Source organism: Mirounga angustirostris, unplaced genomic scaffold, assembly GCF_029215605.1.
Source record: "Mirounga angustirostris isolate CCGP_5_RB_7025 unplaced genomic scaffold, mMirAng1.0.hap1 SCAF_17, whole genome shotgun sequence".
NCBI lineage: Eukaryota > Metazoa > Chordata > Mammalia > Carnivora > Phocidae > Mirounga > Mirounga angustirostris.
This window is the reverse complement of record NW_026991725.1, coordinates 38,285,610-38,302,164: the sequence shown is the minus strand read 5'-3', so window position 1 is coordinate 38,302,164 and position 16,555 is coordinate 38,285,610. Positions and strand designations below refer to the sequence as shown.

The following is a 16,555-nucleotide window of genomic DNA, read 5'->3' as shown; positions in this document are numbered from 1 at the left end:
ATTTTTTGCAGAAATAGAAAAATCCATCCTAAAATTTGTACAGAATCTTGTAGGATCTCATGGGACTAGGGAAAACGATCTTTAAAAAGAACTGGAGGACCCACATTTCTGGTTCCAAAACTTACTACAAAGCCACAGTAATTAAAAGACAGTGATGCTGGGGCACATGGGTGGCTCAATTGGTTAAGCATTGGACTCTGGGTTCCACTCAGGTCATGATCTCAGGGTCCTAGGATTGAGCCCTATGTTGGGCTCCATACTCAGCAAGGAGTCTGCTGAAATTCTCCCTCTCTCTCTCTCTCCCTCCCTCCCTCCCTCTGCCCTACACACACTCTCTCTCTAAAATAAATAAATAGATCTTAAAAAAAAAACCCTGAAACACAGTGATGCTGACATGAAGTCAGGCATAGAGACCAATGGAGTAAAATAGAGTCTGGAAATAAACCCTCCTAAGTGTGGTCAAATGATTTTCCACAAAGGGGTCAAGGCCATTCAGTGGGGAAGGACAATCTTTTCAATAAACAGTGTTGGGAAAATTGGATGTCTACATGCAAAAGAATTAAGTTGGTCCCTTACCTAAAAGCATATACAAAAACAAACTCAAAATGGATCAAAGACCTAAATATAGGACATAAATCTATAAAACTCATAGAAGGAAACATAGGGCAAAAGCTTCACAACATTGACTTCAGCAATGATTTTTTGGATCTAACCCAAAAGGCAAAAGCAACAAAAGAAAAAATAGACAAATAGGACATCAAGAAAATTAAAGTTTTGTGCATCAGGGGTGCCTGGGTGGCTCAGTCCATTGAGCATCTGCCTTCGGCTTAGGTCATGATCCCAGGGTCCTGGGATCGAACCCTGCATTGGGCTCCCTGATCAGTGGGGAGTCTGCTTCTCCCTTTCCCTCTGCCTCTCCTCACTCTGGTGCTTGCTTGCTCTCCCTCTTTCTCTCAGATAAATAAATAAAATCTTTAAAAAAATAAAGTTTTGTGCATCAAAGATGTATCAACAGAATAAAAAGGCAATCTACAGAATGAGAGAAAATATTTTCAAATTATATATCTGATAAGGGATTATTATCCAGAATAAATAGACAACTAAAATTCAACAACAAAAAAACTCATTTCAAAACTGGACAAAGGACTTGAATAGACATTTCCAAAGAAGACACAGAGCTGGCCAACGAGCACATGAAAAGATGCTCGCCATCGCTCATTGCTGGGGAAATGCCAATCAAAATTACAATGATATACCACATCCATTAGGATGGCTACTATCAAAACAAACAAACAAAAACAGAAAACAAGTGTTGGAGAGCATGTGGGGAAATTGGAAGCCTTGTGCACTGCTGTTGGGAATGTAAAATGGTGCAGCTGCTGTGGAAAAACAGGATGGCAGTTCCTCAAAAGCTTAAAAATAGATTTTTTTAATGATTCAGCAATTCCACTTCTGGGTATATATCTAAAAGAATTGAAAGCAGGGTTTCAAAGAGATATTTATATACCATGTTCATAGCAACATATTCACAATAGCTAAAACACAGAAACCAACCAAGTGTCCATCGATGGATGAAAGGATGAGCATAGTGTGTTATATCCCACAATGGACTACTATTCAGCCTTCAAAAGGGAGGAGCTTTCTTTAATATAGGATTGTGGGCACAGAGGAGGCATGGCTTAAATAACTTTTTTCTTCTCTCCGAAGATATTTTAAACTGTACTGATATCTCTTAATATTAAAAGTCAAGTTATCTAAGAGTCCAGAGGAATGTGCCACTGGTTCTGGAACCATGGGCAAGCCTCTGCTCTCTGGGCTTCAGCATCACTGTCCATGAGACAAGGGAGACTCCATCTTCAGGGCTTTTGTGTTCTCCCGATCCCTCCGCTGGTTGTCCCCACGCTGCAGCGATCCAGACACTTCCATGGAGCTGTGATTTATAAAGGTATTTGCAGGTACCATCCTACGCGGGTCACGTCTTTTCCTTGAGCCACACAGGACTGAGCTCCTGCCCTCCACACACAGCTGGAAGGAAGCAGAGAAGAGAGGAAAGATGTGACAAGAGCCTGTGGGATGGAGGGTTCCTACAGCTCCCCATTGGAATCCGACTCCCACTCCTCCCCAGCGAAGCCAGTCAGGCTGATGGCGCCTAGCTCCTTGTTAGTGACCCTTAAGGGGAGCAGGCTGAGGGGGACACGGGTGAGGGCTGAGGGGGCTGGTCCTGGGCTTCTGTGGCCCACAGAGACCTCCAGATGGTGGGGCTGGTGACACAGGCTTATGTCTTCTTAATCACACTGTACTGTGTCTCCTCCTCCAGGGTCCTCTGGGAGTGAATCCTGTTGGCCTTAAAATCCCCACTCTGGAGGTCAAATGCTATGGACGTGTAGTGAAGTTCTTCCCTGGGAGCCTTCTGCAGAGAGAGAGAGACGGAGGCTCAGGGAGAGGGGGGAGAAGCACGGGCCCCCAGCTCAGGATGAAGATGGGGGACCCCCGAGGGGGAGGAGGCTTGGGGCGGGGGGCCTTCACGGTGGGGGTGTCCAGATTTCCCCACTGTCCTGCCCACACCCCTGCTTCACCCCACCTGTGAAAACACAGCACAAAGTCCCAAGCATCAGACCCGGGCACGGGGCTGGGGTACGGGGGGGAAGAGAATGCCTAGGATCCACTTTGAGATCATTAATCACCAAGTTAGGAAAACAAGAATGTTGCTAGTCCCAGGCCCATGTGTCTGATGCTTATCTCCCCCTCATCTTCTCCAACAACTAGTCCCCCAACCTCTCCCTGAACTCTTTCACTAGCAGGTGGGTCTTGACCCCAGTGAGGGGTGGACCTCTTCCATGTTTCACTTTACAGTCTCTGTGCCTAAGGATTGACCTACGGGGGGTCACTGATTCAAAACCTGAAAAGGAGAGTTGATACAGAAGAGATAATGGTACCCAAAACAGTGGGAAATCTCAGGCTTTCACACTGGCATGTGGTATACAGTAGGTCCTTAATAAATGCTATGCTTTACTGACTATTGACTCTCACTGACCACCCTGATAGCCCCTTCATCTCCCGTGCCAGCCCCCAGCTACAGTGACACCAAGCTCAGGCAGAATCGACACTTGCCCTACGTTCTGTGTGGCCGGTGCTGAAGAGACACGAGATCAGCAAGCCAGCCCCTCATTTCCCCCTCTGCCTGCTGCCACCCCCCAGGGTGGTACCCCTAGCAGAGCCCAGGACCCCCGTGTGGGAGCCAGGCGCTGGCACTCACCACTGTGCTGTATTCCACCTCCTCCTGCCTCGGGTGCACAGGCTCTTCCCAAAGGGGCCACATCTGCAGCTCCAGATTCGCATAGTGGGGCTCCCCTTGCTGAGTAGCCCAGGTGGGCAGGAGATGGGGGGACTTGGTGGGTGTCCACGGAGCCCCTCCACGGTCCACCCAGAGGGGCCTCTGTTCCTGCCTGTGTGCGGACATCTCCCCCTTCCCTCGATGCCCTGGGTGCCCCAGCCACCCCACCTGCCTCCTCCCTCCCCCATTCTGGTCTTCTCTGGGAAATATTTAACTGCCCCCCAGGTCAGCATCGAAGGGCCCTCCCCCGTTCCACTTTCTATGGGGGGTATGGGTAGGGACAGACTGGCCAGAGCTCAAGACAAGACCCAATGACCAGATCTCCCAGGGATCACTCTCCCTGTTTTGGGCGAGCACCCCACTCCATCCATCGACCATACACTCAGACCTCCACTGGCCAGTGGGGTTGTTCAAGCCCCCAACATCCTCTGTTCTCCCCGCCAGCCACCCCGGTACACCTCCAGCCTGTCTTACCTGACTAGGGGTCTGGAGTGGCTCTGGATTCTCACCAGCTAAAGAGACAGGAGAAGAGTTAGGAGTTTGAATCCCAGAACAAGGCAGGAATGGGGATCCTTATGATCCATCGGGAGGAAGGAATTTCCCTAGAGAATTTGGCCCCAGGGACCCGTTGCTTCAGGTCTGCCACTGGGTAGGAGTTCGAGGCTTTCCCGAGAGGATGAATTGGTGAAGAGGGAAAAGACGAATGAATGAGGGGGTGGAGGCGTGGAGAAATAAACTAGCAGGAAGGAAGGCGCACTGGCCTGGGGAGGGTGGCCAAACAAAGCTAGTTCTCAAAACAGTCACTCAAAGAATGTTCCCGGGTGGGAGAAGACAGGTAAAGGACACCCTTTAGAAAGACCTGTCGGCAGGATGAAACAGTTCTGGAGATCTCTTTCACCAAAACATGAATATACTTAACGTCACCGAACTATAAACTCAAGAATGGTGACAATGACAATTTTCACGGTATGTGCTTTTTACCACAATAAACAAAAACGCAGATCCACAGGCCCTGCCCCAGACGTCCGGAATCAGAATTGCTGGGGATGGGTTTGTGTTTTAGGAAGCCCTAAAATTTTTTCTAATTTAAAAAAAAGAAGAAGAAGAACCGTCCTGTGGAGACCTAGAATTGTTTCAAACCAGGAGAGGTCACGGGGGTCATCTGCTCCAGTCCCCTGGCCTGGGGGGGGCTGTCCCACACACTCAGGACACCGTGTGGCTTGGGGGGATCACAGCTCAGGGCACACAACCTTGGGCTCCTGGCACCTGCAGTTTGCTCTGCAAGCATCCTGCTGCTGAGTCAGGCTCTGTGCACCCCTGGCCCTTGCCACCGGGAGCCCCAGGAGCGGGTGGGCCGCCCGGGATGCCCACACAAGACCGTGTAGCTGCACGGACATCACCGGGGAAGGAATGTGGATGGGAGCCAGCTGGACAGGAAGCACGCTGAGGGTGGAGCTCCGTCTACCCCGGTCACGACGGTGTCGCCCAGAGCCTGTCACAGCCGGCGCGGGGGACAGCAGTGCTGTGTGCGTGACAGAGGGAGGGAGGGAGTGAATGAGCGAGTGAATGACAAACAGGCTGATGGGGCCACACCGCCAGCCAGCGGGTGTGATGGGGCAGGCATCAGTCTGCCGGAGAGGGGAGGGGACGGTGAGGGGACAGGAGCTGAGACTCGCAGGGCTGGGGAGGGAGAGTCAGGATATTTGAACACAAGGCTTTTCTCTTGTTACAGAGGTTCAGTGAAGCAAGGTGTAATCCCCCACACACATGCACACACACCGTTAAACTCTGCAGTAAGAGACTTCTAGAACATTTCATGGCAGGGAAAATGATACAACAGGTTAAGTGCAAAAAAATAAAAAAAGCATTGAAAAGCAACTGGGGGGCCCCTAGGTGGCTCAGTCGGTTGAGCGTTTGACTCTTGATTTTGGCTCAGGTCATGATCTCAAGGTCGTGGGATGGAGCCCTGTACTGGGCTCAGTGCTCAATAGGGAGTCTGCTTGAGGATTCTCTCCTTCTCCCTCTGCCCCTCCTGCGACATGTGCCTGGGCACATGCTCTCTCTCTCTCTCAAATAATTAAATTTAATTAAAAAAAAAAAAGAAAAGCAGCTAGAAGGACACACCTCATATGTCAGTGGTTGTATTTCTCCGAGTGGTGGGAGTTTTCTTTCTTATTTATTATGGGGGATTTATTTCTTCTTTGTGCTTTTACTTATTTTTTTGAACCATCTTATATCCCTTTTCTAGAAGGGAGGTTCTCTAGGTGAAAGGGCAGAGACGTCTGAGGCAATCGGGGCTGGGAAAATCCCCCCTGGGGAGGCCCACACCGCATGGGCCCGAGTGAGGGTGGAGGGCCCTCAAAAGTGATGTGGGAGAAGCAGATGGGGAAGAGGATGTGGTTTTCCTTCCCTATGTCAGGCACACACATGTCAGGGCTGACTTCTCTTCTAAAGGCCTGACCCCCACCGTGGGGAGGGGCCGTGGGAGGCAAGAGCTCAGGGTGGCTGGGCCTCCCCTCCCCGCTCTCCCGCCCTGAGCATGCGCCCGCTCCCAGAACACTGCCTCTGTGGAGTACACACCCCTCGTCCCCTGAGGCTGGACAAAGATTCCCCTGAGAACCGGCTGCTCATAGAGTCAAAAAGTTTCAGAACAAGAAGCAAATGTAAGGCTCACACTCCAACTCAGGCAGAAATCTGAGCTCCTTCGGGTGACAGCCTCTGGCCAGCAACAAGAAGGTCACATCTGCCTTCTTCTGTGCCTCATTTTATTTAATTGGCTCGTTGAGTTTCTTGAGCCCCTACTTACTGAGTGCCGGACAGGGTGCTGGGTGCACCCCACATGTTCTCTCTTTTAATCTGAGCCCAGAGGAGAGCAAGTGGGGCCCGGGATGCCCAAAGCATCTGGGGTGCCCTTAGTGGCTGGAGATATTAAACAATACATTAATTTAACAAATAGTGACTATGTGCCTTCTCGAGTTACTCCCTGATCTTGAGGATTAGCCCAGGCTGGTGGGGAGATGGGCAAGGAGGTAGGTGGGGACAATCTGCAGTGAAAAGGGCATGATGGTGCATGTCCAGAGGTGCAGCCAGGAGGGGCCCCCCAGTTACTTTCAGGGAGCCAGCAGAAGGAGCCAGAAGAAAAGAAGTCAGAGGGCCAGGAGGCCCACTAGGAGTGAGCCAGCAAAAGAAGGCAAGGAAGGGACTCCAGGGGTCCAGTGCAAATGCAGAAGGGGAGACTGATGTCATAGCTCCCGCCAGGTTGTAGGAAGTTGGGATCAGCTGCCGTCCAGAGTGTTAACGATGGGCAAGGAGTGGGCGGGACTGGTTGTGGAGACACCTGGACTTTTGAGGATGTCATGGAAGGGTTTTAAACAGAAGAGGGTGACGGCTTCACAGACAACCTTCTAGGGAGCCCCCCCAGCCTGTACCATAGCGGGGACACCCCCTCTGGGCTCTAGCCTCTAAGGTCAGCCAGGATGTGTAGACTGAGGGTATGCATGTGATGCCCATTTTGGGGAACAAGGACACAAAACCTAGAAAACGAGAGGGTGTGCCGGCCCACCCCCCCACCTGGCCGGGGACTGACTCACATTTGATCCATCTGCGAACCATCCTCCGGGCCAGCAGCGAGCTGCCCCCCAGCAGAAGCAGCAGAAGTGCCAACAAGGAGAGGAGTACTTGGAGCCTAGAGGGGGACACAGGGCAGTATTGAGCAGGCGAGGAGCTTGCAGTGTCCCCCTTATTTGCAGTAGATAGATAAGGTCACATTTCAAAAAAAAAAAAAAAAAGATAGCGCAGTCTCCTTTCTACACACAAGCAGTGTATTTTAGAAACTTCCAGAGGCTCTTTATTCAGAAACAAGAAAATATAAATGTACATTATTTTCCTCCTTCTTTCACACAAAGGAGGCAAAATACACTACTATATTTCTACCTAGCAGTACATCGTGGACATCTCTCCATCTCTGTGCATGAAGAAGACCCCACTCGTTTTCACAGCTGCTTACCATTCCATGGCATGGACAGACCATCACTTATTGAATTCTTCCCTCTTCATTGGCATTTCCCCCAGTCTCTTGTAATTACAAACACTGCTGCAAAAAAACTGCCTTTTAACTCTGCCATTTCTTTCTCTTTTTTTTTTAAGATTTATTTATTTATTTTGAGAGAGAGAGAATCTCAAGCAGACTCTTTGTTGCGTGTGGAGCCAGGCACAGGGCTCAATCCCACAACCCTGAGATCACGACCTGAGCTGAAATCAAGAGTCGGACGCTCAACTGACTGAGCCACCCGGGTGCCTGGTAGCTCTGTCATTTCTCCTGTGAACAAGCCACAGCAGATGGGAAGATGACTTTGGGTCCTTCACTTGCTAGGCTAGGCACTCCTTTTATGTCTGCCTTCATAATATTCTAGTCTTTTCCTTAACGATGCACCTCGTCCCCCACATACACCAAGCTGCACAGAACCTAGCTCTGCCCCGTGTGTGTATCTGCAGTCAGTTCTGGAAGTAGTGTGTTCGGGGCTTGAATTTCACCTTGCCTGATGTTAAGATTGCCACTTGGGTTGACAGGAGGCCTGTGGAAGGGCTTCGGGGTGTCATATAATAAAGAATCTGAATGGGGGCGACTGGCGGGCTCAGTAGGTACAGCATGGGACTCTTGATGCAGGGTCGTGAGTTTGAGCCCCACGTTGGGTGTAGAGATGACTCAAAAAAAAAATCTGGTTGGCCTTTGCCCCTGGCTTCTGGAAAGAAGGCTCTAAATCCTTGGGATTTCCCTAATAGTAGGTGTGCCTTTGTTATTCAAGGACCCCTTGGATCACACCTGAGTTTATGCTAAGAGATGAGGTGAGTCAGGGCTGGGGCTGGTCACCAGAAGGACCAACCCCACGATTATAGAGACTTGAGGCTCTGAGCCAGCCTGAAATTCAGGGAGCAGAGTGGGGCTGGGGATTGAGTTCAATCACATGACCAGTGATTCAACCAATCATGGTAAGGAACCCCACTAAGAATTCTGGGCACCAGAGCTTGCAGGAGCTTCACGGCTGGTGAGCACATCGATGTCCCAGGAGGGTGATGTGCCCCAACTCCCCTGGGAGTCAGCAGGGAAGCTCTGCTCTCAGGACTGACCCTCCCAGACCTCACCCTATGTGTCTTTTCATTGACTGGTCCTGGCCTTTATCCTTTATGATAAAACCATATTTGTCAGTACAGCGAGCGTTTTCCTGCATTTGGTGAGCTATCTAGCAGATTAAGGACCCAAGGGGGTCATAGGAACTCCCAAATTCGTAACCAGTTGGCCAGAAACATGATGGCCTAGGGATCCCCAAAGTGCTCTGGCATCCGAAGTCAGGCAGTCTTTTGGGGCTGAGCCCTCTGCCTTCGGGGTCTGTGCTAACTCCAGGTGGTCAGTTCCAGGTTTGAATCCCAGGACACAAGGTGGTGCTGGGATAAGGAGTCTGAGAACCTCTGAAATGGTTTACACCTGTGCATATTTTTCTGGAGAGAGAGTCTATAAACACTGTGGGATTCTCCTGGGGGTTTGTGCCCCAAAAGGTCAAGAACTGCAGGTTTAGAAGGAAGAACCCAAGACTCTGAGTCACATAAACCTGGGCTGAAGCCCAGCCTGCCTCCCATAGCTATGTGACCCAGTGAATCGCTTAACCTCTCTGAGCCCCCCTGTCTGCTCCTCTAGAACACGGGGGCAGTAATGGGACCGGGTTCTGGTGAAATGAGAACATGCACAGAGGGCATGTAGCAGGTGCCTGTTAGGATCACTGGCCCTCGCTGAAGTTCCTTTCCTTCCATCCCCACCGAAGCTTCTCCCCGGCCCTGGAGCAACTCCCGAAGAGAGGGCCCACCTCTGGGTCGGGGGACAGGGGACAGGGCACCTTACCCCAGGCCCTGGCTCGGCAGGAATTCCTCCTGGCTGCTTGCTCTGCGGGTGGCTCCCACGGTGGTCAGGGCAGCGGAGGAGGGCTGGGTCGGCATGATCATAATTTTAGCTGTGCTTTTCGACATCTGGGTTACAGTGATGCTGACAGGTGGGGCGGATGTTTGTGCTGCTGTGGAAACACAAATCAAACCCAGGATAGCTCTCTCGGACTCTCCCACTACTTGCCAAGACCTTTGGGGTTTGATTTCACACAAAATGCTCACTCAGGGTTGGGGCAGGATGGAGGACCCCGGGGGCCAAAATCTCCCCAGGGCTCTCCTGAGCCAAGTGAGCGTTTCCGAACAGAGCACGGGCACTGCCCGCCCCCAACAGTCCTGATTCCATCCTGCCCCCAGGTCACCCCTGGACTCCAGCTTCGTCCCCACCCCCGGGCCACAGCCACAGGCTGCCTGCCCGAGACCTCTGTCTAACCTGCAAATCTGACCACCTAGCTGGAGCTCCGGCTGCACCCAGCACCTTCACCACCAGGCGGGCGCCACCTGCCTCTCCACTCAGCTCCCACCCTCCCACAGCGTGGCTCTGGGTGTCCGCAGGGCTGGCACCAGGCTCTCCCTCTCTCCTTTGCACACTGTCTTCTCAAGGCTGAGCAGAGGGGCCAGCTTCTCCACGAAGCCTCCCCGACTCTCTCTTTCCTACTACTATCTGCCTTACACACACACACACACACACACACTCAGAGTTTGTTCCAAGCCTCTGACTTGATTCCTGCCTCATCCAATCCAACCTGAGACCCTGCAGGTAGCCCTGGTGCTGGCGCTGGGGGAGGGGGGCCCATAGCTCACCTGGGGTCACAGACACCACAACACGGAAGGTGTGGTCGAACACAGTTCCTGGCAGTCCTGGTATATCGATCCCACACCAGTATGTTCCTGCATCATCCTCTGTGAGGCTCTCCAAGGTCACTGTAAAGGTGAGGTTGGCGGGATGGTCCCTGATGGACACACGGCCGCTCCTCACTTCTCTGTCTGCCTCTTTGGTCTTTATAGTACTCCACAAACATGGTCTCTTGCACCAGTATTTGGCAACCTCTCTGAATTTCTCCTCGTACTGACACTGCACGCTCAGGGATCCCCCCACGGTGCCCGTCACGGACGTGGGGCCACTTAGAGATGAACAACCTGGAAAACACAGCCGAGTGTGGTCCCTTACCAGATGGGCCTGGGTCAGGGGCGTCCTGGGAATCACCCCCCAAAGTTGCCCCATCTCATATTGGTCACCCCCCTCCTTTGCTGTCACCCCCAAGATTTTTTTTTTTTATCACAGCAGCCCCTTCCTCCAGACCCCAGCCTCCTTTCTGGCTGCTCAGGGTCATGAAATCTTATCCCAGTAAACCCCAGATGAACAAATGAATCCTCCAACTTAGGAAGTCAGGAGAGGAACACATGCATATCACCCTGGGAGAAAGAAAGAGTAAGGTCAGAGTAGAAATTAGTGAATTAGGAAACAGAAAAACAGTGGAATTAGCATATACATTGGAAAACTGATTTTTTATATGGGAGTGACAAACATTCTGGTGGTAGCCAAATCAAGAAAAACAGGAGGAGACGCACATACACAATTCATAAGAAAAATAACCAGGGTTATTTGCAAGCCTCTACCAGTAAGTCTGTAAACTTAGATGAAACCAATGATTTTCTATATTTAGGAAAATACAAATTACCAGTATTAGCCCAGAATATATTTCTTTTTAATGTAGACCAGTGAAGATGTGTGTTATCAAGGAGACCTTTCCCGGTGATAAGTATGTGAGGTGCAACGTATATCAAAACATCACATTGTAGGGCGCCTGGGTTGGTTAAGCGACTGCCTTCGGCTCAGGTCATGATCCTGGAGTCCCGGGATCGAGTCCCACATCGGGCTCCCTGCTCGGCAGGGAGTCTGCTTCTCCCTCTGACCCTCTTCCCTCTCGTGCTCTCTGTCTCTCATTCTCTCTCTCAAATAAATAAATAAAATCTTTTAAAAAAAACACATCACATTGTACACCATAAATATGCGCAATTTTTATTTGGTAGCTATACCTCAATAAAGCTGGGGGTTAATCCAAAACAAAAAAGTTGTCTTTCAAAAAAAAAAAAAAGAAGAGTAAAACCCAGTTTTGTAAATTGGTTTTCTCAAACCTTCAAGGAACAAACATTTGTAGAGAATATAGAAGCAGGGAAACCTCCCTAATTCTCTTCATGAAAGCAGCATGATATATTGAGACTAAAATCTGGCCCGAATTTCTTGATATAATTCACCACCTTAATAGTTCAAAGAAGAAAAAAGTAGTCATCTCCATAGATAATGAAAAAGCATCCAACACCCATTGCTACTGTTTATAAAAACCACTTTGTAAAGAGACAAAAACGGACACCTTCTTCACGCTTAATGGGAAACACTGCGCACCTGCCCTCGTCAGGAACAAGGCAGGGATGGTCCCTGCCACCTCCGTCCCGGGCATCATTCTGGCTGTACCAGCCTGTGGCCGATGAGAGAAACAAAGGAGACAAGCAGATATCCCGAAGGAACCACAGACTCCCACTGCAGACAGATCTCATGAAACACAAGGACACCCTAGAGGGTAAGGGACAGACAAGCCGTGCCAGGGTGACCTGCTTCCACATTAATACACAAAAGGAATAGCTTTCCTGTGGACAACTAGTTAGCAAATAGAGCCAGAGAAAACATGCAATTTATCATCAAAACAACCAAAAGGGTTTTAAATATCCCAGGGATAGACCTGATGAGGCTGTGCATGCCTGTGTGCAGTGGGCTCCTGAGAGACACAGAAGCTGGATCCCCAGAAACAGGGAGCCCTCTGCTCGCTGGAGAAGCTCTCCTCCCTTCCCTCCCCGTGCCTTCTCTGCCCTCCCCTTCATCCCCACCACCTTCCCCTCTGCTCTGGCCCCATCTCCCTGTCTTGGGGAGACAGAGCCCCTGGCCCTCGGGTCTGGCCCCTAGAGCTGCCCTGGCTACACACCTCTGTGTCCCCAACACCGTGGCCTGCTCCCGCCAGTCCCCAGCCCTCCCGCACACCCTGTACCAGACACCGGCCTCTCCCCTCGGTAGGCTCAGCAGCCACTCTTCCACTCTGCCGCCACCTGCTTTCTCCTCCTTCTTCCTGTAATAATTCATCCGAAACTTCCCACAAAGCCCCTCTGGGCACCCCGCTGTGGCTCAGGGAAGGTGGGCTGCATGACCCTGAGTCATGCCTGGCCCTTCCAGGGTGCAGTCCTTCCATCTGTCCACATCCATGCTGGACAGAGCGCACCTTGCTCTGAGATCTGTGCGGAGCGCAGACTCGAGTGCTGACCCACCGCCACCTCCCCTGCAGCCCTGCCCCCCCTAGCCTCCCTCCCCGGGGAAGACTCAGTCCGGGCAGCCCCTCACCTGGGCCCCAGAGAAGCAGCAGAGCCCAAGGCAGCCACACGACCCAGTCCTGCCCAGTCATCCCTCCTGCACAGACGTCACCCGCAACAACACCAGGCAGCTTCAGGCCCCTTCAGGAAGGAGGATCAAGTCTCCAAGTCTTCCACTTCTGCTTTTCTTTGTGGCTCTGCTTCCTGGTTCAGTATCTTCAGGTTCTGTTCCTAGAGCTGGTCAGAAAATGAAGGACATCGAGGGAGCAAAACCTCTGGGACCATGATGGGCTGAGACCCTGAGGACCCAGGCACCCTCCGACCCATCCCAGCTGTGTCACAGATCCCAGAGGTCTTTCCAGTGCCGGGACCCCTGCTTCCCCACAGTGCCGCAGGCCTGCGCCCCGCCCCCCCTTCGATCACAACCCCAAGACCACAGAGCCTGGCTTCCTTCCTTCTGGGCCCAGTAATTCCTCTGGTTTCTTTGTGGTCAGGGTGAACACCCAGTGGGGCGGAGCCAGGGCCAGCGTCCTTCTCCAGCCTTGGTTGCACCCACAGTGAGGTTGCCCCAGGGAGCTCCCCTTCTATGAGCCCCCAGCTCAAGGCCCAGACCCCCAAGCTGGAACAGTGACCTCAGAGCCCCTGAATGGTTCTTCCTCTTGGAAACGTGTCCCCAGGCTGTGACCTTCCTTCCTCTGCAGCCCCTACTGGTCCCAGCTCAGGTCTGGGCAGAGTGGGGACTTAGCAAGCTTACAAGGACCCCCTCCTGCCCTGATCCACCTGGAGTTCAGATGCTAAATATGCACACACATACACACACACACACATTCCCCTTGACAAGTTGCCCTCAGCTTGCACAGAAAGGCCACATGAGCAGAGGAAACCAACCCTGACTTGTGACATCACGAGCGCTTGTGGCTACTCTGAGTGTCACCCAGAGGGAGTCCTGAACTAGCTCTGGAGTCCCAAGAATGCCCTTCCTTCCCTGCCCCTTGGAAGATTTTCACTTTCCTCCTCCCTTCTGGCCACAGGAGCACCTTCCCCAGGGAAGGCACAAGGGAACCAAGAAGACGTGCCCATTCTGCTCTGGAAGATTCCAAGCACAGAGTTAGGTAGGCATCAGAAGAATTTCTATGACAATGCGGTCACAGATTAAGTAAAGCTCGTGGAGATCCAACATCAAGATCTTGAACGGAACAGGAGACTATGCTAGAGGTGTACTTGGTGGTTTACTTGGCCTAATAATTATAAAGTTTCCCCCAAAGTGCATCTTTTCCAATTCAACCCCCAAAAGGCACTGTTACGGTCTTGAATGTCAAGGTTAAGAAGGGGACGCACCAGACCGAGAAGGAGGAGGCTAGGATCTCCTGTGGCTAGTCCACTTGGTGCTGGTACAACCGTGGGTAAAATCTGTGGCTCCTTCAAAATGTCGATGACCACAGGCAATCTGTGGGAATAAACCGTGTAATAATTATAAAAATACTCAAATGTGAGGTAATAATGTCGTTAGGTCAGTCCTTCCCCAAGAGAATACATCTTTACTCTAAAGAAAGGCAATAGGGGGACACCTGGGTGGCTCAGTGGGTTAAGGGTCCAACTCTTGATCTTGGCTCAGATCTCAGGGTTGTGAGTTCAAGCCCCGCATTGGGCTCCATGTTGGGTGTGGAGCCTCCTTAATAAAAATAAAAAATAAAAAATAAATAATAAATAAAATAAAATTTTTAAAAATTAAAAAAATAAAGGCAATAGGAAAATAGGATTCAATAGGGAGAGGTGTACTTCACAAATAATCTTAGGAGCACAGAGAAACATTTGGACTCCTGGAGGAGAAAGGGCAGGGGACTCGATCCTGCTGGCCCCAGCCTGTCCACGAACACTAAGGAAGAAACGAAATGATGCAAAATTGCCACATGATGGGGCACCCGGGCGGCACAGTCAGTTAAGCGTCCGACCTCAGGTCACGATCTCAGGATCGTGAGATTGAGCCCCATGTCGGGTTCCGTGCTCTGCGTGGAGTCTGCTTGAGATTCTCTCCCTCTCCCTCTGCCTCTCCCCCTGCTCTCTCTCTCTCTCTAAATTAAATAAATAAAATCTTTAAAAAAAAATTGCCACATGCTGTTAGAAGATTAGGGAAGTGACGCTTTCGCCCAACTCTCTAATAACTGCTAGGGGACATGATGTAGGGGAAGACCAAGCCTGAGAACTGCAGGCCTGGGGCTCATCAGGTTTAGAGCGTCTTCCCAGTGTGGACACAGGCGCTCAAAGGCTGGTGGGGACGGGGGTGGACAGTGCTGGATGGGGGCTCTCTGGGCAGACAAAGTAGTAGCAGCAACCACCGCATTGAGTCCTGTGAATGGTAGGGGCCCCAGAAAAGATTTGGGGGCCATTTAGTTATGGGGCCATTCGGCAGAACTTCCCTTTCCAAGGTGGCACAATCTCAGAGCTGCCCTCTCTCCTGGACAGTCGATGGCTCCCCATCACTCTGCCTCTTCCTTTCCGGAGCTCCAGGCCCCCTCACCCACTGTGGGTACCCCTCAAGTGTGACCAAAAGCCAAGAAGCTGGGCACTGAGGGCTGACCAGCAGGAAGTGGCCGCATGACCGGCTGGCCGGAGAAGGGAGCTGACCGTTGGGTGAGTCCGTAATGAGAGGGGAGGGGAGAACCAGCACCTACTATGTGCCAGATGCTTTGTCTCCAGGGGGTTAATATCTTCGGGATCCTTGGAGGCAAAAGGATAACTGTGAATGAGAAGCAGTGGGGGAAGGGCAGCTGGGAAGGAGGACAGAGCCCTGGAAGCCTCTGGTTTCCCAGTCTGGCCCAGCCTGCCTCTCCACTGGACTCCTGGGACTGTCGGCACCTCACCCTCCTGCCCATCTCAACAGAAGCTACTCCAACATGGCCAAACCCTCCAGGGGCCCAGGCAAGCATGACCAATCCATATTCCAGTGCATTCCATAGTCCCAGGGTCACAGTCCACAACCAGTTGGTCGTGGCCCATAACACACCCTCCGGCTTGACCCTGGGCACGCTGTGTTCTAGCCTGAGACGAAACTGTGGGTGAGCAGATGGGTGTCGGTCCTGGCCAGAGGACTGAGAACGCTCTCTGTCCCCGAGAGTGCTCCCGGGGCTTCCTGTCCACAGGGCCACTGCTCTGTGCAGGCCCTGTCCCCCTCACAGGTGCCTGGACCTGAAGAGAATGTCCGCACCCCAGAGAGAGGAGCAAGACTGAGACCTGGTCCCAAGGGAGCCTGCAGAGCTCAGCGAGAGCATCCACCCAGGGTCTGCTCCGGGTTCTACCCGGAGGGGTGGCCCTGGGGCTCCTCAAAGGCCCAGTCACAGGGACTGGGGCATCAGCAGCGGGAGGGGCATGGGTGACTCTTCAACGTCATTCCTTCACCTTCAGCCTCCTCCATGCCCCCCTACTCACTCACTCAAGGCTGCACTCAAGCCATCCCCTCAGAAGATACGCCTGCCTCCCCCAGGCCCCTCTGAACCCCCTCCTGTGTCCCTATCCCTTGCAATGTCTGTTTCTGTGTTTGCTCACCCACACCAGGGTGTCACTGAATGCCCTCCTTTTCACGGTAAGACTCCACGAGAGCAGGGACCACACAGGCCCCCGCAGCCCCAGGCTCATGTGCCCACCACACTGCCCAGAACTGGGGATAGATACAGAGAAGCCAGGCCGTCAAGGCCTCTCTCGTCCTATGCCAAACTCCATCCTCAGGAGGAAGAAAGGCAATAGAACTTAAAATGGTGCAAGCATGTTAAGATCCATCCAACAGAGCGCTTAGGGTTTGTGCACTTACCCTAAGCTACCGCTCAGCAGAAACTAGGTCCGACAGAGACCAGCAGTCTGCACCCCTAGAGGGGGAAGCAGGGGCAGCATCCAGTGCTCATGGGCTGTCCTCTCCCGAAGCTCCAGGGACACACG

General features: G+C 52.0%; 1 protein-coding gene across 4 annotated transcripts; it reads right to left on the bottom strand.

Annotated features, from left to right (window-relative positions):
• Positions 1 to 327: 327 nt before the first annotated feature.
• Positions 328 to 13,041, bottom strand: CD300A (CD300a molecule). 4 transcript variants are annotated; one of them, XM_064582147.1, is made up of 8 exons: positions 12,657 to 13,037; positions 10,070 to 10,405; positions 9,228 to 9,396; positions 6,925 to 7,019; positions 3,809 to 3,846; positions 3,257 to 3,355; positions 2,247 to 2,410; positions 1,888 to 2,025 (listed from the first exon to the last, which is right to left on the bottom strand). In XM_064582147.1, exons 1-7 carry the CDS (start codon positions 12,715 to 12,717, stop codon positions 2,276 to 2,278), a joined length of 933 nt encoding a protein of 310 aa, XP_064438217.1. In that variant the 5' UTR covers positions 12,718 to 13,037; the 3' UTR covers positions 1,888 to 2,025; positions 2,247 to 2,275. The 4 variants fall into 4 exon arrangements, with proteins under 4 accessions (XP_064438216.1, XP_064438213.1, XP_064438214.1 ...); XM_064582146.1 differs by lacking the exon at positions 2,247 to 2,410 and having other exon boundaries at positions 328 to 2,025; positions 9,228 to 9,393; positions 12,657 to 13,041; XM_064582143.1 differs by lacking the exon at positions 2,247 to 2,410 and having other exon boundaries at positions 328 to 2,025; positions 12,657 to 13,038.
• Between the last annotated feature and the right edge of the window lie 3,514 nt (positions 13,042 to 16,555).

What these genes read in the sequence shown, in the direction of transcription:
- CD300A (XM_064582143.1), bottom strand. Translation starts at nt 12,717, where the DNA reads ATGACTGGGCAGGACTGGGTCGTGTGGCTGCCTTGGGCTCTGCTGCTT. An exon ending in GCTGCTTCTCTGGGGCCCAG is followed by an intron (nt 10,406 to 12,656) that starts GTGAGGGGCTGC and finishes TGTGTTTTCCAG; the next exon opens with GTTGTTCATCTCTAAGTGGC. An exon ending in GGTTCGCAGATGGATCAAAT is followed by an intron (nt 3,847 to 6,924) that starts GTGAGTCAGTCC and finishes CTGTCTCTTTAG; the next exon opens with CTGGTGAGAATCCAGAGCCA.